The sequence below is a fragment of the Mustela erminea genome, chromosome 14, assembly GCF_009829155.1.
Source record: "Mustela erminea isolate mMusErm1 chromosome 14, mMusErm1.Pri, whole genome shotgun sequence".
Taxonomy (NCBI): domain Eukaryota; kingdom Metazoa; phylum Chordata; class Mammalia; order Carnivora; family Mustelidae; genus Mustela; species Mustela erminea.
The window spans coordinates 66,335,177-66,359,466 of record NC_045627.1 but is presented as its reverse complement, the minus strand read 5'-3'; the positions used below and the strand labels follow the sequence as shown (position 1 = coordinate 66,359,466).

The 24,290-nt window shown below is 50.9% G+C and overlaps 3 protein-coding genes and 1 long non-coding RNA gene across 7 annotated transcripts in view; 1 reads left to right on the top strand and 3 right to left on the bottom strand.

The window, feature by feature from the left end:
• The window catches only part of BORCS7 (BLOC-1 related complex subunit 7), a 29,111-nt gene extending 25,740 nt beyond the window's left edge, over positions 1-3,371 (bottom strand). The window contains exons 1-3 of one of the 2 annotated variants that reach the window (XM_032312711.1): positions 3,329-3,371; positions 1,455-1,540; positions 1,212-1,344 (exon numbers count right to left, since the gene is read on the bottom strand). In XM_032312711.1, the coding sequence (XP_032168602.1) occupies positions 1,212-1,344; positions 1,455-1,482 (161 nt within the window). In that variant the 5' untranslated portion in view covers positions 1,483-1,540; positions 3,329-3,371. The remainder of the gene's footprint in view (positions 1-1,211; positions 1,345-1,454; positions 1,541-3,328) is intronic. The other variant, XM_032312712.1, reaches the window with a different exon arrangement.
• On the top strand, positions 418-6,778 carry LOC116573069 (steroid 17-alpha-hydroxylase/17,20 lyase). 2 transcript variants are annotated; one of them, XM_032312709.1, is made up of 9 exons: positions 418-806; positions 2,170-2,308; positions 2,535-2,764; positions 3,426-3,512; positions 4,107-4,322; positions 4,654-4,823; positions 4,985-5,073; positions 5,365-5,468; positions 5,989-6,123. In XM_032312709.1, the coding sequence occupies exons 1-9, from the start codon at positions 510-512 to the stop codon at positions 6,034-6,036; spliced, it is 1,380 nt and encodes a 459-aa protein (XP_032168600.1). In that variant the 5' UTR covers positions 418-509; the 3' UTR covers positions 6,037-6,123. The 2 variants fall into 2 exon arrangements, with proteins under 2 accessions (XP_032168600.1, XP_032168599.1); XM_032312708.1 differs by lacking the exon at positions 4,985-5,073 and having other exon boundaries at positions 422-806; positions 5,989-6,778.
• Positions 6,779-7,080: 302 nt separating this feature from the next.
• Positions 7,081-12,447, bottom strand: LOC116573411. Its single transcript, XR_004278783.1, has 3 exons — positions 11,145-12,447; positions 8,790-9,586; positions 7,081-7,881 (listed from the first exon to the last, which is right to left on the bottom strand). It is a non-coding gene; the product is annotated as an uncharacterized LOC116573411 (long non-coding RNA).
• A 3,450-nt stretch (positions 12,448-15,897) lies between these two features.
• Positions 15,898-24,290, bottom strand: part of WBP1L (WW domain binding protein 1 like) — a 59,148-nt gene continuing 50,755 nt past the window's right edge. For both annotated transcript variants that reach the window (XM_032313934.1, XM_032313935.1), the window contains exons 3-4: positions 18,995-19,156; positions 15,898-17,679 (exon numbers count right to left, since the gene is read on the bottom strand). In XM_032313934.1, coding sequence (XP_032169825.1) covers positions 16,940-17,679; positions 18,995-19,156 — 902 coding nt within the window. In that variant the 3' untranslated portion in view covers positions 15,898-16,939. The remainder of the gene's footprint in view (positions 17,680-18,994; positions 19,157-24,290) is intronic.

Below are 24,290 nucleotides of genomic sequence, written 5' to 3'. Positions count from 1 at the left end.
ACCTTATACAGGACTGACCTTTGAAGGCTTCACACTCTTTGGCTGTTAAATAAGACTGGATAAAATGTCTTTGACAGTCCCTGCTGGCTGTAACCTTCCTGACAACATCATCTATTCATGGATTTTGATTTTACAACGTGGAAAGTCCCAAGCCTTGATTCCTGACCCAGATAACCACTTGCTGCTGGTGCGTTCTGTGGACATTGATGGATGGGAACTTGCAGGGATGGAGGACCAGCTGTCTTCCCCTTACCCAGCCCCCCTTCTTAGGGGTTTGTCCTGGAGTTGGGCCAGCCCTTGAGGAGGCCTCCACTCCTCCTTCCTCTCCTGATTCTGGGAGAGGGCTCAGGCCTGGCCGGGCTCCAGGATAAATTTCTACAAGGCAAGAGATAACACAGCGCCAAGGTGAAGATCAGGACAGCCCTTAAAAAGGCCTCCTTGCACTCTAGCATTAGCTGCTGTTCTTCCTCTCCGTAGCTGTCTGTCCTGCTTGCCGGCACCCTGCCACCATGTGGGAGCTCCTGGCTTTTTTGCTGTTCGCCCTTGCCTATTTCTTATGGCCCAAGGCAAAGCGCTCCAGTGCCAAATATCCTCGGAGCCTCCCGTCCCTGCCCTTGGTGGGCAGCCTGCCATTCCTCCCCAGAGGTGGCCATCCGCACGTGAACTTCTTCAAGCTGCAGAAAAAATACGGCCCCATCTATTCCTTTCGTATGGGTACCAAGACTACGGTGATGGTGGGCCACCACCAGCTGGCCAAGGAGGTGCTTGTCAAGAAAGGCAAGGAATTCTCTGGGCGGCCCCAAGTGGTAAGCAGTGCTCACTACCTCTCCTCTCTCACCAGCCCCGGGGGGGTTTTGCGGTTGGTCACCAAGACCATGCTTGGAATGACCCTTCTGGCTCCTGTAATTCTTCCTAAAACAGACTAACAGGACCGTGGGTGGGGTTCCACCCCTCAGACCCTACCCAGCCTCTAAACCAGGCAGGAAGAATCAAAGGAAGACTTCATTTTCTGGGCTGTCATATGGAAATGGATGATGTTCTCTCTGAGTCCTGACTCCCCTAATTAACTGAGGTGGTATATGCCAAGCCCTGAGCCCAGTGCCCAGTGCAGTAAGTGCCCCATTAATAGCCCTTAGGAGTGCTACTCTTCATATGGGAAATGGGATTAAAATGATGACTGTCTTCTCTAGGAAGGGGTGAGGGAAAAGTACCCTGGCTTTTGGAAGGTGGGGAATGCTGTTTCTCTGGAGCTATCCCCAGCTGCCCAGGGCCACAGCAGGGCTGACACAGGCTGGCATTTCCAGGATGCTGATGATCTATCCTGCCAAGCCTCCTGTAATGCTCCTAGGGGAGGAAAGAAGGTATACATCTGGGAATACTGCCAAGCCCCATCCCAGCACCTTGCTGCTGAGTATGCCCTTGAGCCCCCCAGGCAGGGCCTCCTAGCCACTTACCTCTGATCAGGGCCGAGGGTTGATTCATTTTTCCTTGGACAAGTCAGCCAGGTCTGCTGGCCAGTGGCCTCACTCCCAACACTCCGGAGCAAAGAAGAAGGAAAATGCTAGCCAGCTGGGGCTTGCAGGTCATAGAATATAAAGAGGGGACGCTTTGACCTTATGCTTTGAAGTCCCTCTGGGAAGAGGTGGCTTGGCTAAGTCCAGACTGCATGCTCCAGGTGGGGCCTTCTGGTGGGCACACAGTCTTGCAATGGAAGGGCAGAAAGAGGAGAGGCTGTTACACCTGCAGCAGCCCCCAGAGGGCCCAGGGAGGGGCAGACATCTGGGCAGTCCTGTCTCTACCAGCCCACCTGCTCCTGCCCTCGGGACAGGCACCATTCAGAGAGCTTATCCCATCCATGACTGCCTTCCCCTGGTCAGAAAGTGGTAAGAGAGAACACAGGCCACTCTGTCATTGAACCCCCAAACCCCTGCATTCTAATTCAGGGTCCCTTTTTTCTCCTTAGTCTGTGTCTCTGATGGAATTGGGCGTAGAGGGGTCTCGGGCCCTGCCCTACCAAGGCCTAACAGTCACGGCAGAGTAGAGCAGGGGTGTCCCCCATGGGGCTCAGCATGACAGGTACCTCCCTTTTCCCTCAGGAAGGGTGTGGGGGGCCCAGGGCAAGGGCAGGTCATTGATGTCTGATTCTCCAGCCTTTTCTACTCTCCAAAGGTGACTCTGGACATCCTGTCTAACAACCGAAAGGGCATCGCCTTCGCAGACCATGGTGCCAACTGGCAGCTGCACAGGAAGCTGGTACTGGCCACATTTGCACTGTTCAAGGATGGTGACCAGAGGCTAGAGAAGATCAGTGAGTGCTGGCTGGCCCCTAGGGCGGCTGGAGAGAGAAGAGACCAGATTTGGGGGTGGGGGGGGCGGGGGAGGGTGTTGCCGGCAAAGGATGGCTCAATCTAGTGCTTTCTTGGCTGCTGCTGCCACCTAGTGGCCATCTGCTCTATGTCCCCAGCTAAGATGGAACTAGGAAGGAGGGATGATGCTGCTTCACTCCCCACCATCTTGCCCCTCTCTCTTCCCAGTTTGTCAGGAAAACAGTTTACTGTGTGATTTCCTGGCCACCCAGAATGGGCAGTCCATAGACTTGTCCTTGCCTCTCTTCCTGGCGGTGACCAACATAATCTGCTTGATCTGCTTCAACTCCTCCTACAAGAATGGAGATCCCGCTCTGAGGATCATAAAGAATTACAACGACGGCATCTTGGATTCTTTGGGAGTGGATAATATGGTAGACATATTCCCCGGGTTGAAGGTGAGGATGAGGCCAGGCCCCACCTTCAGATTCCAGCAATCCTGTTCCCAGTTCTTCTTCTTGCCTGGCTCCAGAACCACTTTTTTTCCCCAACCACCTCAGTCACAGTGACCTCTGTTCACCTCCTCTCTTTTTAAAATCTTGCCCCTTCTCTACAAAAATAGGTCTGGCTTTTAGCCATGCATTTGTAATATTCATGATAATGGCTCTCCTTTATTTACCAATTGCCATATGACAACTATTAAGCACTCCACATGCATTAATCATGTTGTTCCCCTTAAAGGTGGGTTTTATTATCCCCAAATGAGAATACAGGCTGAGAAGTTAAGGAACTTGCTCCAGACTCAAGTCTATCTTCATGCTAACGGCTGGGCACACAGCAGACCCTCTCTCAGTAGACCCCCAATCAGTGCCTGATGTCTGATTCAGTGGGGAAGGGGAGGTGGAGATTCTCCCTTTCCTCTTACGTGAAATTGTCCTCATTGTCATTAATAATCCCATTCTGTGTCCCCTTCTTGCCTTCCATTTTGGCTGAAGGTCTGGGTTAGAGTGGAAACTCACCAAAGACCAAAAGCTGGGGATCTGCCTCCAGGAGGGATTCTGGTAGCTGGAGAAACAAAACAAAAGACGCATGGATTTGATACTTTTCTCTACTTGCCAGATTTTCCCCAACAAAACCGTGGAAAAAATGAAGAACTGTGTTAAAATGCGAGATGAGTTGCTGAAAGACATCCTTAGAAAATGTAAGGTAGGTGTTGGAGCAGTGGCAACCGTGAGTTAGGTTGAAGTGTCATGAAAACAGGGCTAGGGCCCATTTTGGACACTTGGAGTATCCTTAGCACCCAGCAGAGAGCCTGGCCCACAGTAGGTGTTCAATAAAAAGCGACTTAACTCATGAATAGGGGTGAGGAAGTAAGGAACTGCAGAGGATCTGAGAAGGGACCCACTCACTCCCAAAATTTTTTTTTTTTTAAAGATTTTATTTATTTATTTGACAGAGAGAGAGATTACAAGTAGGCAGAGAGGCAGGCAGAGAGAGAGAGGAGGAAGCAGGCTCCCTGCTGAGCAGAGAGCCCGATGCGGGACTCGATCCCAGGACCCTGAGATCATGACCTGAGCCGAAGGCAGCGGCTTAACCCACTGAGCCACCCAGGCGCCCTCACTCCCAAAATTTAAAGAGAGCCCTCCCAGCTCCACAAACTTGTAGGTCCTGCCTCATCGCACCCCAGTCCCTCACTTCCAGAGGGAAGAGGCCTCTGTGTCTCAAGGCTCCAGATGGAAGTATGGCAAATATTCCAGTGGAGTCCCTTCCTTGTCACTGTCCCCTACCTCACCCAATCAGGAGAACTTCAGCAGCGACTCCATCACCAACCTGCTGGACATACTGATCCAAGCCAAGATGAACTTGGACAATAACAACACTACCTCAGACCGGGACCCAAAACTGCTTTCAGATGAATACATTCTCACCACTGTAGGGGACATCTTTGGGGCTGGCGTAGAGACCACCACGTCTGTGGTGAAATGGACTGTGGCCTTCTTGCTACACAATCCTCAGGTGGGCTTCTTTTCCCTACTCTTCACTCCAACCACTCTTCACCCCAGCCAGATCCACCTTTGGCCCCAGAAAGAGGGAGCAGGAATGCCCTCCGCCCTTCTATGCAAGGTGCCTGGGCTGCCTCCCTCCTCACCCAAGCGATAGGTGGCTTTGGCCCTAGGGTGGAGCCACCCCATCTTTTGGAAACAAAGCCTGCACTGCAAAACCACCACTGGGAAAAGTCTGAGCAGTCTGGATGAGTCTGGGTGTAACAATAGGATTCTTCTAAGCCCTTGCTCCTTCTGGGCTTAAGCACGTTGGTCATGTCCATCCATCCCGCTCTGGCCCTCAGTTGCAGAAGAAGATCCAGGAGGAAATTGACCAGAATGTAGGTTTCGGCCGCACACCAACTATGAGTGACCGGAACCAGCTCCTCTTGCTGGAGGCCACCATCCGAGAGGTGCTCCGCATCCGGCCTGTGGCCCCCATGCTCATCCCCCACAAGGCTATCGTTGATTCCAGGTATGCCTTCCCTCCTAACAGCACAATACTGCTTTCCAGCCCACCAGGTCCCTCCTCTACCGCCCCACCCCCTCTCTGCTTGCCGGTTGATCTAGACTCAACCATTGACCATGAACCTACTGATCAGTGTATCCACCACAGATCTAACCGACCTCCCACAGGAACTGCCTGCTCCTCTGGAGTCATGTGGTCTGGAATGTAAGACCAGGTGCTCTGTGCTCCTACCCAATCCAACAGCCACAACGCACAGGTGCGCGCACATGGGCGCACACACACAGGCACCAGCTCAAAATACACACCCACATGCCCTGACTTGAATGTCCATGTACACAAGTATTGATACATAAGAGTCAGTCAGGAATAGGGTTGGAGAAGGGCTGGGTTCATATATGATCTGGCAGAAGCTGGGGAAAAGGTGAGGGAGGGGACATGAGGATGTACAGGGCTTTTTCCCCCAAGGAGGGACTGTGGAGGCGCGGCGCTGGGCAGTTTGGGGAGGGCAGTGTTTTAGACTCCCCTTTGCTCTCCCTCTCTGGAGCAGCATTGGCGAGTTTGCCATTGACAAGGGCACAAGCGTCATCATCAATCTGTGGGCACTGCATCACAGTGAGAAGGAGTGGCACCGGCCAGACCAGTTCCTGCCAGGTGAGTCCCTTTTCTGTCCTGCTCCCAAGCCACACAGCCAGCCTCCCTTCCGTGCACCAGTGTCCCACCCCCATGTTCCCTCTGCTAAGATTCCTACCGAAAACTCCTGGCTCCAGCTACATGAACCTGTTGACAGCCTCATTCTACCCTAGATTTACCCCAACTCTACAGCCGGGTTTCCCGCGTTCCCCTTCCGCCAACTGCAAATGCCCTCTAAAAAGCCCTCTGGGTGTCTGGCTCCCATGAAGTCAGCACCTCTCCCCTGGGATGGTGGCATTTTCAGTCATCAATACTGCCTCCTTTCCATCCTTCCTGAATATTGCATTTCTTCCATGTGAGTAAGGGCTACCCGAGAACTGAGCTCTATCTCTCCTCAGGCTAGGGATCCCCCATGTGAGGCTGTCCACCTCCTCGGGCGGGGGCTCCCTGGGCAGGGCCACGTCTCCCCCTTGGTCAGGACAGAGCCATTCCTCTACTTACCCCTGCCATGGCCCTGGCTGACACCTCCCCATGTCCACAGAGCGCTTCTTGGACCCCACAAAGAGTCAGCTCATCTCTCCATCGCTAAGTTACTTGCCCTTCGGAGCAGGACCCCGCTCTTGCCTAGGTGAGACCCTGGCCCGCCAGGAGCTCTTCCTCGTCATGTCCTGGTTGCTGCAAAGGTTTGACCTGGAGGTCCCAGATGGCGGGCAGCTGCCTTCCCTGGAGGGCAACCCCAAGATGGTCTTTCTGATCGATACTTTCAAAGTGAAGATCAAGGTGCGCCAGGCCTGGAGGGACGCCCAGGCTGAGAGTAGCCCCTAGAGGCTGACTCCCCGCTGTGTGCTGCCCACAGGCCCAGAATCAGAGCTGTAACCCTGCCCTTCCCAACCTGTCCTCCCTCCTCCCGGCTCCCTACTGCCTTCTTACCCAGCCTGCCGTCCCTGGTAGTGATCCGCATAAACAAAGACACTTTTCTTCCTGGTCCCTGAGCAGTTCATTCGTTTGTTCATTTGTTCACTCGTTCTTCACAACAAATATTTATTGAGCACCTGTTCTGTGCCCCTCACTGTCCCTGGACCCTCGAGCTCCCTGGTTTCGTGAGGCTCACACTTTAGCAAGGACTGACCAGAGACTAAGGGCTTTGAAGTCAGTTTGACTGGGTGTTAGGGATGTGAGGAGAGAAGCGCAGAAGTGGAGGGCAGCCACTGCGCGTGCTTGGGAAGGGAGAAAGCAACCCACGCTGAGGGAGAAGCGGGTGGAAAGTTCTCGAGGTGGGAGAGGTCAGTGTGGTAAGAGCAGAGCAGATGGAAGGGAGAGTGGTTCCTGATGACGTCAGATTGGAGATGGGGCCAGGCCCCATAGAGCCTTTGTTAGTAGCAGGAAGGGGTTGAGCTGTTTATTCCTAGTATGATGGAAATCACTGGGCAATGGGGCGGTGGGGTGGGGGGGCTGGTAAACATGAAAGTGGGAAGGTCTGGTTTGTTTTTTTGTTTTTTTGAGAGGGAGGGAGGGAAGAGGAGAGAAAGAGAGAGAAAGGACACACATGGAGGAGCAGAGGGAGGACGAGAGAAAAATTCTTGAGAAGTCTCCATGCCTAGCACAGAGTCCTCCTTGGGGCTCGATCTCACAACCCTGAGATCAGGACCTGAGTCCAAACCGAGAGTCAAATGTTCAACCAACTGAGCTACCCAGGCACCCCTGGTTTGTATTTTCAAGACCACCCTAGTTGCTGAGTGGAGACTGGTGTGAGAGGGATGAGAGCTGGGGAAGGGCGGAGGTGGTTGTGCTGGTCCAGGAGAGCGAGGTCATGGTGGCTCAGCCCCCTTGGCCATTGCAGTGGAGATGGTGAGAAATGGTGGGATTGTCTATATTTTGAAAATGGAGCAAAAGATCTTGTTGGATCCAAACAGGCATCCCTGCCCGTACCTGGAAGGTTTGGACTGGGGTTGGGCGGGGGCGGGGTGGGGGTGTAATCCACAGACTCAACCCACCACTACATTTCCCTCTGTCTTGGTCTCCAAAGACCAGCAGGTCTCCTTTCCCTCGAGCTGTCCTGGAGTAAACACTGCCAGGAGAGGGATCTGCAGCATCTGGCTCTGCCCTGCTCCCCACGCTACAACCCCAGGATGTCTGTAAATGCCTCACTAGAAAATGGCTCCCAGACTTCTCCAAACCTTGAAACCAGCATCCAGACCTTGGCTACTGGCCAGTTTGCAAGTGAAAGATGTCCCAAGACGCCCCCGGGGAAAAACTGACCCTTGCCCGTTAGCCTAGAGAGAGGCTCCAACGCCAGTTGCCTGGCGCCAGCTGGGCCAGGGTCAGATCCTCAACCCAGTCCTTCTCTTCTGACTGAAGGAGGGCTCTGGAAGGGCCAGCAGGGCAAGGCTGAGACCCTGTCTGGCCATGTTTTCAGAAGAAATCAATGGAGCCCCTGCAAGGAAGAAGGAACAACGTTTTCAATTACAGCTCGCCTTCTTCCTTCAAAGAGCTTTGTTAATCCAGTGGTAAGAGACTTCCTTACTGCCCCCCCCCCCAGTTCAGCCCTGGCCTTTACTGGACAGTAACCCCATGGTCTTGCTAAAGAGCCCAAGGAAGAGTTTGTAGGCAGCCGTGGCTGACCAGCTCCCATCACAGCCTGGTGAAATGCTGACAACGCAGTGGTCTGGTGGGAAAGGGTTTAACTGCAGGTGGCCCCTCCCTCTCCCAGGCTCCTCTGCCCCCATCAGCTGGTCACTGGTCTAGAGCCAGACCACACTCAGTTTAAAGCAGAGCGGGGCAAATCGGCTGGAGCAGAGGTGGTATTCTCTCCAACTATTGAATCAGATCATGGAGGGGCAGGGAAATGAGAGACTAATTTTTCGTTTTGAAGATGACAAAACTGAGGGCCAGCTGAGACAAGGGCAGGGGAGGTGACTTGCCCTAAGTCACACAGCTCCTGAGCATCAGGGCTGGGATGAGAACCCAAGATTTCAAGGATGCATGAAGAGAAGCTAAACATGCTTTGTTAACCATCCCAAGTCCATGCAGAAAGGGCTCTGCGGTATCTGGCCCGGGAGAGTACAAAGCTGAAGGTCCTTTCAGAAAATGACCTTCTGAACCCTGACTCCTGCCCAGAATGCCCTCCCCGGGCCTGGAAGGCCTTTTCCCATTGACCTAACTCCTCCTATCTTGAGTCTGAGAGTGTAAGCCATATTGTAAGGCATATCTCACGATCCCCAGACCACCGTGCTTGTCCTCTTGTAGCACTTGGCTTCTGTTCCTTGGTACTGAACCCCAAGGGCACCTGAGCACCTGCTTGGGCTCAAAATGGGTGCAGTGTCCCCCAAAGGCACTGCCCACCCCTATGTCTCCAGAAGTCAAGACTGAATCTTCTCATGTTCCTTATCCTGCCCATCGGTGGCACCTGGCAATAGATTAGAAACAAAAAAGATTGAATCCAATGCTCTAAATTCCTTGGCTAATTGGTCCAGTGATAAACAGACTATCCCCTTAGGCAGAAGGAAGGCCAGACCTTTGACACAGCTGGAAGGTGTTTGTCAAGACTCCCACAGTCACATCTGGAGCCTCAGAATGCCCTTAGTCAATGATATATGGTAAATAAACACAAAACAACTAGTTCTCTGGGGCTGCTGCTGGGGAACAACCATGATTTGTAGTGTCTGCCAATTGCCATGATGTAAACAGTCCCCACTTTGAGCAATTTCAGGCCACCAATGCGATGTCCCAGAATATGGCATTGGGAAGAGATGCTTGGTAGCATTATATGCTATTTGCCATTATGTTATATAATAAACACTATGACTATGCGATACCATTACTAATGATACTATTATTTGCACCATTCATAGATGTAAATAACCTCAAGGGCACAGATAATAGTAATGTAGTGAAATAATTAGGAAATGATTAGGTTTTGAGTATTTATGACCTTTGTTTTTATTATAACGTATTCAATTGTGGGTTTATATAGTTCAGTTTTTTTAATGGTTATTTAATAAACAGCTCATAGAATTCCTGAACATTTAGGAAAGTATTTACTTATCTATTTTAAGTAGGCTCCACGCCCAAAGTGGGGCTTCAACTCACGGCCTGGAGATGAAGAGTCACATGCTCTACGAACTGGTGCCCCCAAATTCCTGAAAATTTAATAATCAGCTCTTGTGAATCAAAACAGCTGGGCCTCCCAGGAGAAATGGGCTGTCCTTGTCCCTCAGAAGGGCGGCTCCCCAGAGTCCCCATTCTGAAGGGAAAGACTCCTTCCCTGGCGCCCCCAGTGTGGAGTAGGGGTGGAGGAGACTGAGTGACTGGTCTGGCGCCTTCTGGTGGCCATCAACCCTGGAGAAAATGAGGAACTTTCTCCAGTCACACTCCTGGGTTTCAACACCCACCTCAGGAGGAGAGAGAGTCAGGGAGGACTAGATGGGAAGACCCAGGTTCTCGTCCCCAGCCGCCCCCCAACTCTGCCCACCTCGGTCCAGGCCCTGGATCTTAGGCCTATGGCTAGCTTCTTGAATCCATTTCCTCATTTGGGGGAGGGTTGGGGGGTGGGAGTAAGCTCTAACATACCACCTGTACTGCCCATTATCTGAGGCTCGGGGGACGGGGAAAAACAGAAAAGGCCAGGTAAGCAGGGGAGCTACAGAAGATAAGAGCTCACTGGGGCACCTGGGTTGCTCAGTGTTTAAGCCTTTGCCTTTGGCTCAGGTCATGGTCTCAGGGTCTTGGGATAGAGCCCCACATCAGCCTCCCCACTCAGCAGGGAACCTGCTTCTCTCTCACACTCTCCCTCTGTGCTCTCTAATAAATAAATAAAATCTTTAAAAAAAAAAAAAAAAAGATAAGAGGTCAGGCTGTGCAAGCAAGTTGTCCCCATGTTGTCATTTACAGACCCAGTGAGCACGGGCAACTTACTAGGCCTTCTTAAACCTCAGTTTGCTCAGCTATACTATGGGTAGCTGAGTGTGTGTAGAAAGAGTACCACCAACCTCATAATGTTGCTGGGGGTCAGATGTGGACCTAGGCAATGCATTGAGTGCCTTGATAAATACTGCCTTTACTGCCATTACCTACAGCCAGATCCACAAAATAAGTCCTTTTCTAAGGATGAAGAAGCAGGTGTTGTTCAGACAGGTCCCTCTGAAGGACAGGACCCCTGGGAACCCCTCTCCCCCGCCTTGTAGCCCCTGATGATCCTGCCTGCTGCCCCTCCCTCCTTCCTCAGCTGGGGCATGCTGGCAGCTGGGCGTGGGTAGAGGGCCCAGAGACAAACTTCTCACAGTTCCAACACAGAGGGAGTTTTGTAACATTTTCCAGTGGGACTGGGTTTCTGTAGACCTCTTGGTAAGAAGACATGCAAAGGAAGGTTATACTGGTGGGGAGTGGGCTTAGGGTGAGGAGAAACTTCAGATCAAACCAAATCCTCTTCTCCCCTCCAAGCCACTGGGAGTTTCTAATTCCTGAGAACTGTACAATGTTTCCCGGGGGACTCACCCTCCCCGAGGAAGTTAGCATTGATGTGCATCCCCTATCCCGGGGTGATGCTATTTCAGCGCTGAGGGGCTCTGGCAGGGGTGCCCAGCTCAGTGGGGTGGCCTCTGGAAGCTTCTGACGAAGCAAGGGGGAGCAAAAAGGGGGATAAAGAAGGCCCTGAGGAAACTGGTTCACCTTCCACTATGCTGCTTGCCTGCTCATTACCTTGCTCTGGTTCTCTCTCCCCTTTGAAAAGAAATCAAAAGTTCTTCATGTGGCTTGGGAGCACCGGGTCTTCGGTGTTCAGTGTTCAAATTCTGGCTCTACCACTTATGTGCTGTGTGATCTTGGACAAGTTAGTCAACTTCTCCGAATGTTTCAACCCCTTTAATAAAGCAGTCCATACCTCAGATGGCTGTTTTGAGGCTAAAATGAAAAAACAAAACAAGATGTAGGTAAGATGGTTGTACACAACCCAATAATGTGCAGTCAATAAATAGAACAATCAAGACAAATTAAAATATTTTTATTACCAGCTTACTACTCCGCATCTCCGCTCACTTCCCAGAATGCAATTATCTACAGAGATTAAATTGCTTGCTGCCTTAGACATTGTGCCCTCCCATGCTTCTGTGGGCTTTTCAGCACCTGGCACATAGTAGATACTCAATAATCTGCAAAACGGATTTATCCAGACCTTCCCTAGAATTCCCTTTACACCTTTCTGCACCTGGCAAGCTCAGCTTAGAGAGGCCCCTGCTCCGGACAGGACACCCTATACCCCCAGGTGGCTCTCGTCCACAGCACCCTGGGCACACAGGCTTCATGGTACTAAATGCTACTAAAGCTGTTTTCATGCCTTTCTTCCCCTTGGGACCATTAGCTCTTCTAAAAAGGAGCCTGGTCGAAGGCATATTTGCATTCCCAGTGCCTGTACATGGTAGGTGCTTGATAAATGATCAGCCTGAGTGAGGCCAGTCACATGCCTCCAGGCTAGGAGCCCACATCCCAAACACCTCCCAGGACCCACTGCCTTTCCAGGTAGGTTCAGACAGATACTCCAGCTGGTTTGGCCCACAGTCAGCCAAACCCACTTTCCCCTCCTTCTTAGTCAAACCCTGTCCCCCACCCACCCCTACACTGGGCTGAAAACAGAGGAAACTGGAGAATAGGGAGCCTCTTGAAATAATTGTTCATCAAAGCTATCCTGTTTTGTGCTTCAGAGCACTGGTGTCATCTCCACCTGAACTCGGTCACCTGGGGATAGAAAATGAGGAACTCGGTGACCCAGGAACCTGGGGTGCAGTGAGGGGCACGGTGAGGTCTGCTCCACAGATCTAGGCATCTAGGGAACTGGCACAGCCTCCAGCATGCAGCTGGCAAGAATCGCACGACTGTTTTTGTGCCGTTCAGACATTAGATTAAGGCAGGCAGGAATGACGTACTCCCCAGTCCTTTCCCGTGGTTTTATTTATTTATTTGACAGAGAGAATGAGCAGGAAGAGCAGCAGGCAGAGGGAGAAGCAGGCTCCCCACAGAGCACGGAGCCCAATGCAAGGCTTGATCCCAGGACCCTAGGATCATGACCTGGGCCGAAGGCAGACACTTAACCACCAAGCCATCCAGGCACCACTTCCATGGCTTTAGAACAGATCTGTCTCTAGATGCTAATATGGTTCCCCTGGGCTTACTTGGAGGAGCTCAACAGGTTAGAGGGAACTAGGCAGCAACCATCCCACTAGAGTCCCTGAGGGGCCAGAATTTTTCTGGCCCAGGGTCAAAGAGGGGGATGGGGGTCTGTCTGGCTTACACTGGGCTCTTAGGCAACAATGCAGACTGCTGGTTAAAGCCAGGGACTAGGGAAGGCCATGCTGTCAGCATCCCCTGTTGGCCCATTAGGGAGAGGTCCACTGGGGGAGGGGCACTGGGAGGGTCCCAAGAGGCACACCAGATCGCTTTGCCCAAGGAGCAGCTGTGCTGGGTGGCAGTGTTCCCCTTCCTGGGCAGAGGGTGAAGCCTGTTCCTTCCCTTAGAGCAGGGATTTATAGCTGCTTGGAAGTTCTAGGAGGACAGTCTCTAGCAGGGGGTAAAAGGACAGTTTTAGGAAGGAATGACTGGCTCACAGTGGGAGAGGCTGGCACACCTGTTGCTCTCCCAAGGCCTAAAACACCAGTTCTCAGGTCCCTGCCTGGTACACAGCCCTCAAACGAGGCCCTGTGATTCCTCAGGATTCCCCACATCTGTACCGTTCACTGCAGCTCAATCTACCTCCTCTTGCTGACCATTTCACACGGGTGCTTTGTCTTCCTGCCTGTAACCCAACTTCCAGAGGGCACGGACCTTGTCTTCTCTACTTCTTTTACATCCTCCTCAGCACCCAGCTCAGTGTTGGGCACAAAGTGGGAGACTCAATAACACGTTTTGTATATTGAATTCCAGGGCCCATCCAAATTTCTATTATTTTTTTCCCTAAAGATTTTTATTATTTTGAGGGTGCCTGGATGGCTCAGTGGGTTAAGCATCTGCCTTCGGCTCAGGTCATGATCTTGGCGTCCTGGGATTGAGTCCCGTGTCGGACTCCCTGCTCAGCGGGGAGCCTGCTTCTCCCTCTGCTCCCTGCTTGGCCTCTCTCTCCAAAAAAAAAAAAAAAATTTAAATTAAATTAAAATTAAGTAAAAATAAAAGATCTCACGGAGTGCTTGCATTCTTTCAAATGCTATTTTAGCTTCTAGGTGTCTAACAGAACTCGTTTCGGCTTTTCTTTGCATTTTTAACCTATTTGTGGGATTTTACAAAGTATTCCAAACCTCAGAAATATACCCTTGGCAGAGAGAGGGTTTGGGGAGGGGTCTCCCCAAACCCTCAGGACAAAGTGTGGCCTCAACAGGACTGCCCCCCAACGTGCCCTGGGCCCCATAAGCTCCCCTCAGGCCAAGGGGCTTGCTTTCCCCTACAAGGTGCCTTCTCACAGCCTGTGTGGAGAAGGGAGAAGGGCCTGCAGTTAGGAATCTTGGGGCACAGACTCCTGAAGTCTGAGGGAAGCGGGGAGAAAAGAACAAGGTGTGCAAGAAAAAAAACAGTCGCGTTTTGGGGATGGATTTTATTTGGGCTTCTCACAGTGGTTACAGCCACTCTGTCTTCAGAACAATCACAGCACAGGAAATGCGTCACCGAGACTGCCCAGAAAAGTCTGACCAGCGGAATCTTATTGCTTAAAATACACATATTCACAACAACTGACAAATGGTGATGTGCCTCACACAGGAATGTGTTAGCATTTGCAAATCTTCCGACTGTAGCACCAAACCCTCGGCCAGACCAAGCCCTTTCTTCTTGTTCACCGGGAAAACCAGATTCAGTCCGATCTCCCCGGCCTCCTATCCAGTCCTCCCGCTCTCTTTCCGTCTCTCTCCTGGCAGGGGAGTCCCGCTGGCAGGGGCCAGACTGCGTGACCGCTGGAAATGAGCCTGGCTCCAGCGGCTGCGTTCACTTGTTCTCATGCCTGGAGGGCAGGAGGCCGCAGTGACCCCAACAGTTAGCACGCAGACCCGCACCCCACTCCAGCCGGGGAAGGAAACTTGAGAGGGCCAGGATTCATCCATGTGATCAGTTAACTGAAGCAGGATTCATTTTGGTAAAACTTCATCCCCTCTGAGACTTCAGTGAGTTGTTCAGGATTTTTATCTTACTATTTTTTTTTTTTTAATTTTTTTTTTTAAAGGTGGAAGGCCAGGCATCCGAGGGCTGCTGACGCACTCCCGCCCATTCTTGCCACACGCCGGCTTACTTGCGTGCACGGGGCCCTGGTAAAGAGAGGTAAGCCCTGTGGCACTGCGGCGTCTGCCAAACTGTCCTGGCAATTCCGGCCGGGGCCAACGGCTGGGCCACAGCTAGTCCCGGATTTGTCACTGAAGATCCATCCAATCCAGCTTCGGAAGGCCCATCTTTGCCTTCTGTGCCGAGTGGTTTTGAACACCCCGTTGGGGGCTGATACTGAGGGCCAGGAGGAGCCGAGGGAGGCAGAAAGGTTCAGGGCACATTTCCACTTACAGGGGAACAGAACACAGGCCTCCGAGTGTCCACGGAGCAATGTGCAAATTGCAGGGCTGGGTAGAGGAGAGAGAGCCTCTACTCCGAGCACAGTTATCTCTGGCAGACGTCAGGGTGGGGGTGGGGGGTCGGGGGGGGGGCTGCCATCGACGATGCTGCTGGATACACCCGAGTACACAGTCAGACATTTGTTCAGTAAACAGTAAATGTGTAAAATAAATTACCTTGAGAGGGCCATATCTGCTCCAAGCGTGTGGTTGACGCGAGCACAATGGCTGCCGTTCAAAGTATATTCACAGGAAAACAGGGCTGGGGGCTCACACACGAGACAGACACACACAGGTTATCCAAAAAGTCATTGTACACAGACTTCACTTTGTTCAACATGGATTTTGGTTTTGTGGACTCCAAATGCAGACACTCGTTCACCTCACAGCCTTGGATTTGTCTATTTTTGTACATATATATATATTTTCTCCCTTTCTTACTGTAACCTCAACGCCTAATGTGAATATCATCGTTCAAGAGTGGGGGGAAAACCAAACTCTTCATATGAACAGCACTGGACAGGGAATGTGAGTTTTAGCTCTTTGCTTTCTCCATCAGGTTATTCCTATCAAAGCCCGACTGGTTATCTGAAGCCAAACCACAGTAATAAGGATCCCACGGTCCTTCCGGACTCCTGCCTTTGCCCTCCTGCCTGGGCCACTCAGGCTCTTTATGGAGGCTACAAAAATCAGCCAGCCCACTCAAAAAGGGGGCTGCGGAGGGGTAGGGGAAGGGCATGAAAGCCACAGATAACCAAGCCATTTTTTCCCCAAGTGGTCAGTTTAAAAATAAAAACAAAAACAATACAACAGAAGGACTTATTCAGAATCAAGAGAAAATACTGTGTAAAAGCCAGGCCATGGGGCTGCCCTTTCTTAGGACCCACAGCCCCGCAGACTGTGTTGGGTGGGGAGAAGACCCTGGTCACCTACAGGCACAGCCCGAAGGGTAGAGATGTGGCAAGCTACACCAGACGCTCCCCCACGGCTTGGGCTCTGCTGTGCTCCCACGGAAGTTCCGAGAGAGCCCCGACCCAAGCCTGCACACAAAACATCTCCTCCCGGCTCAATAGCAGCCAGGCTCTTTGAAGGTCAACTTGGGATAGAGCCACAAACTTCCCTTTTCCAGAAGAGAATTCTTGCCGGCCCGCTGGTCAAGTCCTTGTTTTCAGCTTGCTGTTGCTGTTACTGTTGTTATTGTTGTTTAAGGAAAAACCAAAAAGAAGGTGATAGAATGTTTCACCCTGAACCAGGCTGTGCCAGCCAGAACCTACTGGGAAGGGCCCTCATGAATGCACTGCGGTACATCGACCTCACGACCAGGGATTTGAGGGAGCAGTAGGCCTCCTACCAACCTTGTTAACTGCCTGTCTGCTCTCATCCTACCCCAGGACTAGCCCAGTTCTGTCTCGGCACACCTGGGCAGCAAAGGGTGACAATCCCTGGGCCTCTGCGGGCTTCCTTCTTCACCCAGGGCTGAGCCCTGCCACCTCTCCTGGACTGAGACACAGAGAAGTTCTCTTAAACCAAACACCAGAGCACAAATCCACTCCACCACTAAGAGTCACCTCAGGGCACAGTCTCGGCCTCCTCCGTGGGGGCCTCGGAAACACACATCTCTCTGACCGGGGCAGGTAGCGAGATACGACTCGAAAAGAGGAAAAGGGGACAGGGTCGGGTATGAGGAACGAGTCAGAGAACGAGCCACCCTGTCGGCCCTCCACGACACTGTGCTCCTGTGGGCGGAGAGGCCTCCGCTCCCCAAGCGGTACCTGGAGGTGCGGGAAAACGCAGGACCGGCGGGGAGGGGGCGAAGAATGCAGTGGCGGCACCACTTTCTCTGAAAGTCATTTAATGCTTCTCTCCTGCTGCTCCCCTACCCTGGTTGCTTTGCCAAGTTCTCCGGCACAGGCCGGGCCTGCTCTAGCTGGGGGAGCTGCTGCTCTGTGAGTTCGGGGAGTCCTGCTCATTGATGGTATTCAGCAGCAGGCACGCGGGGGGCCGTGGCAGGTGGGGGTGCCCGGGCTCTCGGGCCTGCTCCTCGGAGGGCTGGCAGAGGCCTTCCTCCTCGTCACCGGGGGGCCGCACATGGCAGCTGTCGCAGAAGTCCAGGGGCCCATCCAGAGCATCGTCAATGAGTGTGTTGAACTCCTTGAGATCGTCGTCGTGGTGGCCTCGGCTGCACACACATACCTCAATGCCCGAGTCACCCGTGAAGCGGCGATGTCTGCCGGGCGTCTTGTCTTTGCTATCCGGGAGGCCGCCGCCCTGCTCTGAGCTGTAATCTCTCAGCAGCTCCTCCTTACAGTCGGAATCTTTGTCCAGGAATGCCCCAGGGTCCAGCTCCCCCAGGCCGGCCACAGAGCCACTGGGCTCCATTCCAGGGGCTTTGGTGGCTGCTGTGCTGGCGGGCACGTCAGAGGGCTCAGGGTCAGCGATGCTCGGAGGTCTGGTGCTGCTTCTGCTGGGCCCAGACAAGGGGCTGCTCTGCGCCCCCTGGGGGCCCCTGGTGGGATCGGCGCCTGGGGGGCTGCCGCCTGGGGGGCCACACTGTGCGGGCAGCTGCTGCTGCTGTAGCTGGAAGGCACTGTACGGTGGGGGAGGAGTCGGAGGTCGGTTCACCACTTCCTCATAAGGAGGTAGTAAATAGTTTGGCAAAAACCCTAAAACGGGGAGGCAGGGAGGAGAAATTACTGCACTGGCAATTGTTCAAGAACAGCCTGCAAAGCTCGCACTCAACATATGTCTCTTCCCACCCCCAGTACACCCACGGGGGAGCAGGGGCTGGCCCCAGCTCTTGCTCATGGGCAGGGCACAGGGGTGTGGCAATTTTGTGCAGAAAGAGGGACAGACTGGGAGTGACCTAATCTAGCTCCATGAAATCCGAGAGCCCCTGAAGCTGCTTCACAGGCAAGACTTCTGCCCGTCTGGAGGTAAAGCAGAGGGTTAGGCAAATGGGGGGTGGCCAGGAGATCATTTCTGCCCAGAGCGTATCCGTTTCCACATGCCCCGGAGTCTCGTGTTTCTTGCTCAAACTGTGTCCTCTGCCTGCGTCCCATAGGCCTCAGGGTTAGGGATCCTAATTTAAGACTCCATGACTGCCTTTTTCTTGCCCCCCCCCCCCCCCCCACTTTCCAGATGTATGAGCCATGAAAAGGCCCTTTTTCTGGGAGGTTGGAAATGTGTTCTGTCCCTCACTTGAGTGTGGCTGGAGATGGTCTGGAAAGACAAACCTAACTTCATCCTGACTCAGATTAGAAGCCAGTGGGTTACCAGTGAAGGGGGAGGGGCCTGCCAAGGCTTATTATCAGCCTTCCAGGTAAGTTATCTTTTGAATGTGCTGAATGTCTCAGGGCACACATGGTCTGGTTATAAGAACTGCTAGCATTTATTGAGCCCTTACTATATGCCAGGCACTGAGCTAAACACTTAAAACCCTTCTAGATGTGGAATTCCAGACCTGTGAGCACTTTATTCTGTAGAACACATGGCAGAATGGTTTTAGGACAAGATGGACCTCCCTGGACCCTGTGAGGGTCATGTGTAAGGAACCCTCAGGGAAGTCAGGTGAGTGTCCTTCAGGGAGTCACTGAAGTTTCTCAGTTCTCAGGACATGCCAGCATTACCCACCCCCAATTCCTGCCCCTTTCATGGCAGCTTTTGCTCAGGGATGTCACAGGGCGCTAAGTAAAATGGGAAAATTTTAGGCCACAGGCATCTAAATCTTGGTTCACTCACATCGTACACCATCTGACCACCTGCCTTAAGGAAAGCATCAGTTAAGCATCAGACACCCGGTCAGAACCCAGCCAGGGTGGGGCTGGAACAGCCCAATGCTTCAGGCTGCCCCGGCCACAGCACCAGCTCCTCTGTGCTACAGGTGAGCACCCCTTGACTCCCCGACCTGCGCGACTCCACACTACGCTGGGCGAAGGGGCCCAGTGGGGCCCACGGTCTGGCGGCTTTGGGTATACATACTGAAATAAAATGGCAGCGCTGAGTAATTGTGGGCTTCCCGGTAGGCAATCAGGTTGATTTCATGCTGCCGCTGCTGGGCCTGAAGGCGATGCTTGGCTCGGCGGTGGTGGCACACGCAGCAGCAGCTCAGGATGATGATGATGGTCCACACCAGCCAGAACCCTGGGGGCAGGGAGGCAGGGCAGAGAGGCACATAGGCGCCATGAGCACCAGCCAGAGCAGCGGCTTTCCCAACACAGCAGTCCCCGGCCGGCGCCCACCTGGTCGAAGCTGGCAATGTCAGGCCTCCCTGGGTGAAGCCACATTTGGAACCCGTGTTCAGTTTCTGGAAATGTTCGTGCCCGAGTGAAAGATGGGATGGGAGAGGGCAGGAGGCCCCCCTTCCCAACGCCACTGAACCTAGGTTTCGGGTTTGGCGAGCATTAAATATGCTCACCTTTTAGGACATCTTCGTCCTCTCTTAAGGGATCTCTGAGAGAATGATTCTGGCTTTCTGGTTACCCATCTCCCACCCCTCCCCCAAGCCCTGCTCAAGACCTTAAGGCCAGCTCCCAGCCTCGCTTCCTGCTGCTACCCCAGGCTGCTCACCAAAAGCAAAGGGCCCCTCAAAATCCCAGGAGATTAGCAACTGCAAGGGGCCTCGTGGGGTCTCCTGATAAAGGAATTCTTAGGGTTCTCTTGATATCACCAAAAAGATTATGGGTTCTTCTCTACCACGTACACTGGTATAACCCAAGAGTCACTCAAGTTACAGGTGGAAAAATTCTAATTGCCTCAGGTCCATCTCTTCCCTAGAGAGTGTAAATGACTTCCTCCGCTCTTGATATAATCTGGTACAATTCCATCTCCTAGAGTTGCAAATAACACTCCCACCTCCCTTTGGGCTGTGATTTCATTAGACTCAGGGCCATTAGCAGGCTGCCCCTCTTTCTTCTTGCTCCAGAAAGGGGTAGGTAAGGGAACAGGGGAGAAGGCCCACAGCCCTCTCTTCTACAGGCAGACTATTTTTTTCTCATTTCCCACTGTGTTCTTGGATCATACTCAGAGAATCTTGACAGACCCCAATACAGAACCCTACTCCAATCTTCAATTGTAAGCAGAAAATACTTTAAAATTTTCTTAAATCAATGAGCAATTTTGCTTTTAAAAAAATACATATATATACATATGGAAGAGACTGGAAGGAAAAACACAAAAAATAGTGACTTATCTTTAAATAGTGGGATTATAAAAAATTTCAGGTTCTGCCTTCAAATTATAAAACTGGAAACAAACTAAATCAAACTTAAAAATACCTATGACTAGAGGCGCCTGGGTGCCTCAGTGTATTAAGCCTCTGCCTTCGGCTCAGGTCATGATCTCAGGGTCCCAGGATCGAGCCCCATATCGGCTCCCGGCTGAGCAGGAAGCCTGCTTCCTGCTCTCCCACTGCCCCTGCTTGTGTTCCCTCTCTCGCTGTCTCTGTCAATTAAATAAATAAAATCTTTAAAAATAATAACAATAATAAATTTCTGGATAGGTTTTGAAATTCCTCTGGGAATGACATGAATCATTAAAATATATTCACAGAATACTACTTCTGACATATAAAGATGTCTCTAGTATTAGAATGAAAAAAGCAAATTACAAAACAGTATAAAATATAATCCTACTTTTTTTTCTTATTAAAAAAAAAAGAGCATATATAAACATCTAGAGGGATGGTTAGGAAGTTAATCATGGGGCTACTCCCGGAAAACATAACAGTAGAGTTTCTGGTACCAGATCCTTTTTTTTTTTTTTTTTGCTAATCTGCATTTCTTTTTATTTTATTTTATTTAACAGAAAGAGAGAGAGAAGCAGGCTCCCCGCTGAGCAGCGAGTTCAAGGAGGGACTTGATCCCAGGACTTTGGGATCATGACCTTAGCCGAAGGCAGATGCTTAACCGACTGAGCCACTCAGGCACCCCCATTTCTAATTTTTCTAAGATGAACATATACTTCTTTGAAATAAAAAGAATACTTTTTTCTCAATAAAAAATTTATCTGAGGAATAATTTTTTTTTAACAAGCAATCAGTGGCAGTTTATTTTTATTTTTATTTTTTTTAAGATTTTTTTATTTATCTATTTGATAGACAGAGAGAGATCACAAGGAGGCAGAGAGGCAGGGGGAAGCAGCCTCCCCGCTGAGCAGAGAGCACGATGTGGGGCTCGATCCTCCCCGCTGAGATCATGACCTGAGCCGAAGGCAGAGGCTTAAACCACTGAGCCACCCAGGCGCCCCAATAATTTTTTTTTTAAAGATTTTATTTATTTATTTGACAGACAGAGATCACAAGCAGGCAGAGAGGCAGGCTGAAAGAGACAGAGGAAAAAGCAGGCTCCCTGCCGAGCAGAGAGACCAATGTGGGACTCGATCCCAGGACTCTGGGATCATGACCCGAGCCGAAGGCAGAGGCTTAACCCACTGAGCCACCTAGGCGCCCCTATCTGAGGAATAATTTTAAGGTGAGTTGTTACTAAGTGAGAACAGATGGTTGCTCATTTATTCTCTATTCCTGAATAACTTCGAATTTTTTTTCCATTACCAATGCTACATGTATTTTTTTACAACCTGCTTTGTAATTATAAATTTGTGGTTAGAATTCAAGTATTTCCACGTGTCTCTTGTCAGAATGAGTTAATATCATTTTTTAAAAAAGAAGAAAAAGCCCCAGGACACCTGGCTGACTCAGTCGGTGGGGCATGTGACTCTTGATCTTGGGGTTGTGAGTTCAAGCCCCACATTGGGTGTAAAGCTTACTTAAAAAATCAAACCAAACCAAACCCACATTTCCCTCACACAGGCTTATATAGGAATAGTCCTCTGATTTTTTTTTTTTTTTTCTGTTTGTACCAGAATACAGTATTCTAAAAGATCGCACTGACGCTTAGGGTGTGGGCTCGGGCAATGGCTTTTTCTGTCCCCCAGGGGTGTCCCTGGAGACTCTCCCCACAAAGCCACCTCTACAGAATGAGACAGGATGGCAGCGCAGCCATCTGGCCCTGGCAGGCTGGCAACACCACTGTAGGGCTCCTACAGTGTCTAAGCCCGTGTCAGTGTGCACTGGAACCTTCTGCAGAGGCCTGGCAACAAGAGGACAGGCAGCAGATTTCGTCCCTTTATCCCCTAGGCAGACAGAAAAACCCCAGTTCCTGGCTGGTTCAGGCAGTAGAGCCAGTGACCCTAGGTCTCAGGGTTATGGGTTTGAGACCCACATAGGATGTAGAGGTGACTTAAAGATAAAATCTTGGGGAAAAAAAAATAATAATAAGATCTGACCAGAGAACATGTACGTTAAGTTGAAGTCAGAACTCTCTCTCCCTTGTGGTTCTTACCAGATTTGCTGCGGACCTTTGCTTAATTTCACCGACATTTCTCTCCTGTGGCTGCTGGCTGACTGAGGACTAGATAAATACTGTCACAGGGGCCCTCTGAAGTGGGGCTGAGGCCAGAAAGGAGCTCTGGGAGCCAAGTGGCTCCCTGTTGCTGTCCTGTAGCAGGCAGCACAGATAAGCACGCTGCGCCCGGCTCCAGATCTGTCTGAGAGTCCTGTCTAAGCGGTTCTGGGCTCACCACTCTTCCATGGTCCTGCATGTCTCTCATTTGCCCAGCATAATCTCACAATCCTTCGCACCTCTGTCGTGTTCAAATTCGAAAAAGTACATTCTCCCGAGAGATGACTGCATCTGACTCGACTAGTTTTTACCTCCCAAGTCATTTTTTTCAGTAGTTTCTTACCTAAAGGTAAACCAACTTTTAACTTTTATGCTGCAAGATAAGCGATCTAGGGGCAATATTTCTCATTTTATAACATGATTTTCTTTTCTTTTTTTAACGTTTTGTTGTTGTTTTTGTTTGTTTGGGTTTTTTTTGGTCTGTTTTTAAGTAAACTCTACCCCCAACATGGGTCTCAAACTCACAACCCCGTGATTGAGAGTGGCACTACTCTCCTGACAGAGCCAGTCGGGATTTTCTTTTTAAACACGCACTTTTGGGGCGCTCTGGGTGGCTCAGTGGGTTAAAGCCTCTGCCTTCTGCTCAGGTCATGATCCCAGGGTCCTGGGATGGAGCCCCATATCTGGCTCTCTGCTCAGCGGGGAGCCTGTTCCCCTCCCCCCACTGCCTGCCTCTCTGCCTACTTGTGATCTCTGTCTGTCAAATAAATAAATAAAATCTTTAAAAAATAAATAAACACACACTTTTAATGAGAAAAAGCTCAGGTACTAATTCTCATGTTGGCCACATATTTCTGGTTTTCCCCTTCTGGGCATTTGGGTAGGCTTGACCTTTGTGGCTCCCTTATGATTGGGCACAGCTTCGGGATTGGTTCTAACTAACGGAACAAGGGTTGGAAGTGACTTCTGTCACTTAGAGACCAGGATATCTCTTGTTTATGTAAGACCTTCCTTCCTATAGTCCTCCTTCTACCGTGACAGTCAGCATTATTCCAGACAGAGATTTCGGGATCAGTCTGGCATCAGGATGATGATTGGGTGGGAACCAAGCTCCCATCCAACCTGCAATGGACAGAGAGTGTGAGAAGTAAACACGTTGTTTCTGGCCACTCCGTTGGACTTCTTTGTCACTAAGCCTGACCTATAACCTATCCTGACCAACACGGTGTCTTTATAGGTTTTTCTGGGGGAAAGGATTGAAGCATTCATTACAGTGTCACTAGAATTCCTGAGAATTCTTGTTCCAGAAAAAAGGCTGAGATCCACCAAACTGGAAGTATAATAGAAAAAGGGAGGTGGTGTTTTGTTTTTTTAATTTTAAAGGAAAAATAAGGCAGGGCAGAAGGAGACTGGGGGAAGAAATGAGACAACTGGAATACACACCCTTGGCAAAACTGTCTTAGTCATAGCTAAGAGAACCACCCATGTGTTCACTAAAACTCCACCACCTTACTTTTTAACACAGTATTATGGGTAAAAAAAACTCTCCCCACTATGTGCCAGTTGTATGATGTTATATTTACCTAAGTCTCAAACTAAGTTCTAATTTCATTTCTTTTTTTTTTTCCTTAAGTTTTCATTTATTTATTTATTTATTTATGTAATCTAACCTCTACACCTAATGTGGGGCTCAAACTCACGACCTTGTGATCAAGGGTCACATGCTCTTCTGCCTGAGTCAGCCAGGTGCCCCTAATTTTAAGATTTTATTTATTTGTCAGAGAGAGGGGGCACACAAGCAGGGAGAGCGACAGGCAGAGGGAGAAGCTGAGCAAGGAGCCTGACCTGGAACTTGATCCTAGGACCCTAAGATCATG

Bases quoted from the DNA above. Each gene is read 5' to 3' on its own strand.
- LOC116573069 (XM_032312708.1), top strand. From the start codon at position 510: ATGTGGGAGCTCCTGGCTTTTTTGCTGTTCGCCCTTGCCTATTTCTTA. The intron at 2,765-3,425 runs GTGAGGATGAGG...TCTACTTGCCAG, and splicing joins ACATATTCCCCGGGTTGAAG to ATTTTCCCCAACAAAACCGT. The intron at 4,323-4,653 runs GTGGGCTTCTTT...TCTGGCCCTCAG, and splicing joins TCTTGCTACACAATCCTCAG to TTGCAGAAGAAGATCCAGGA.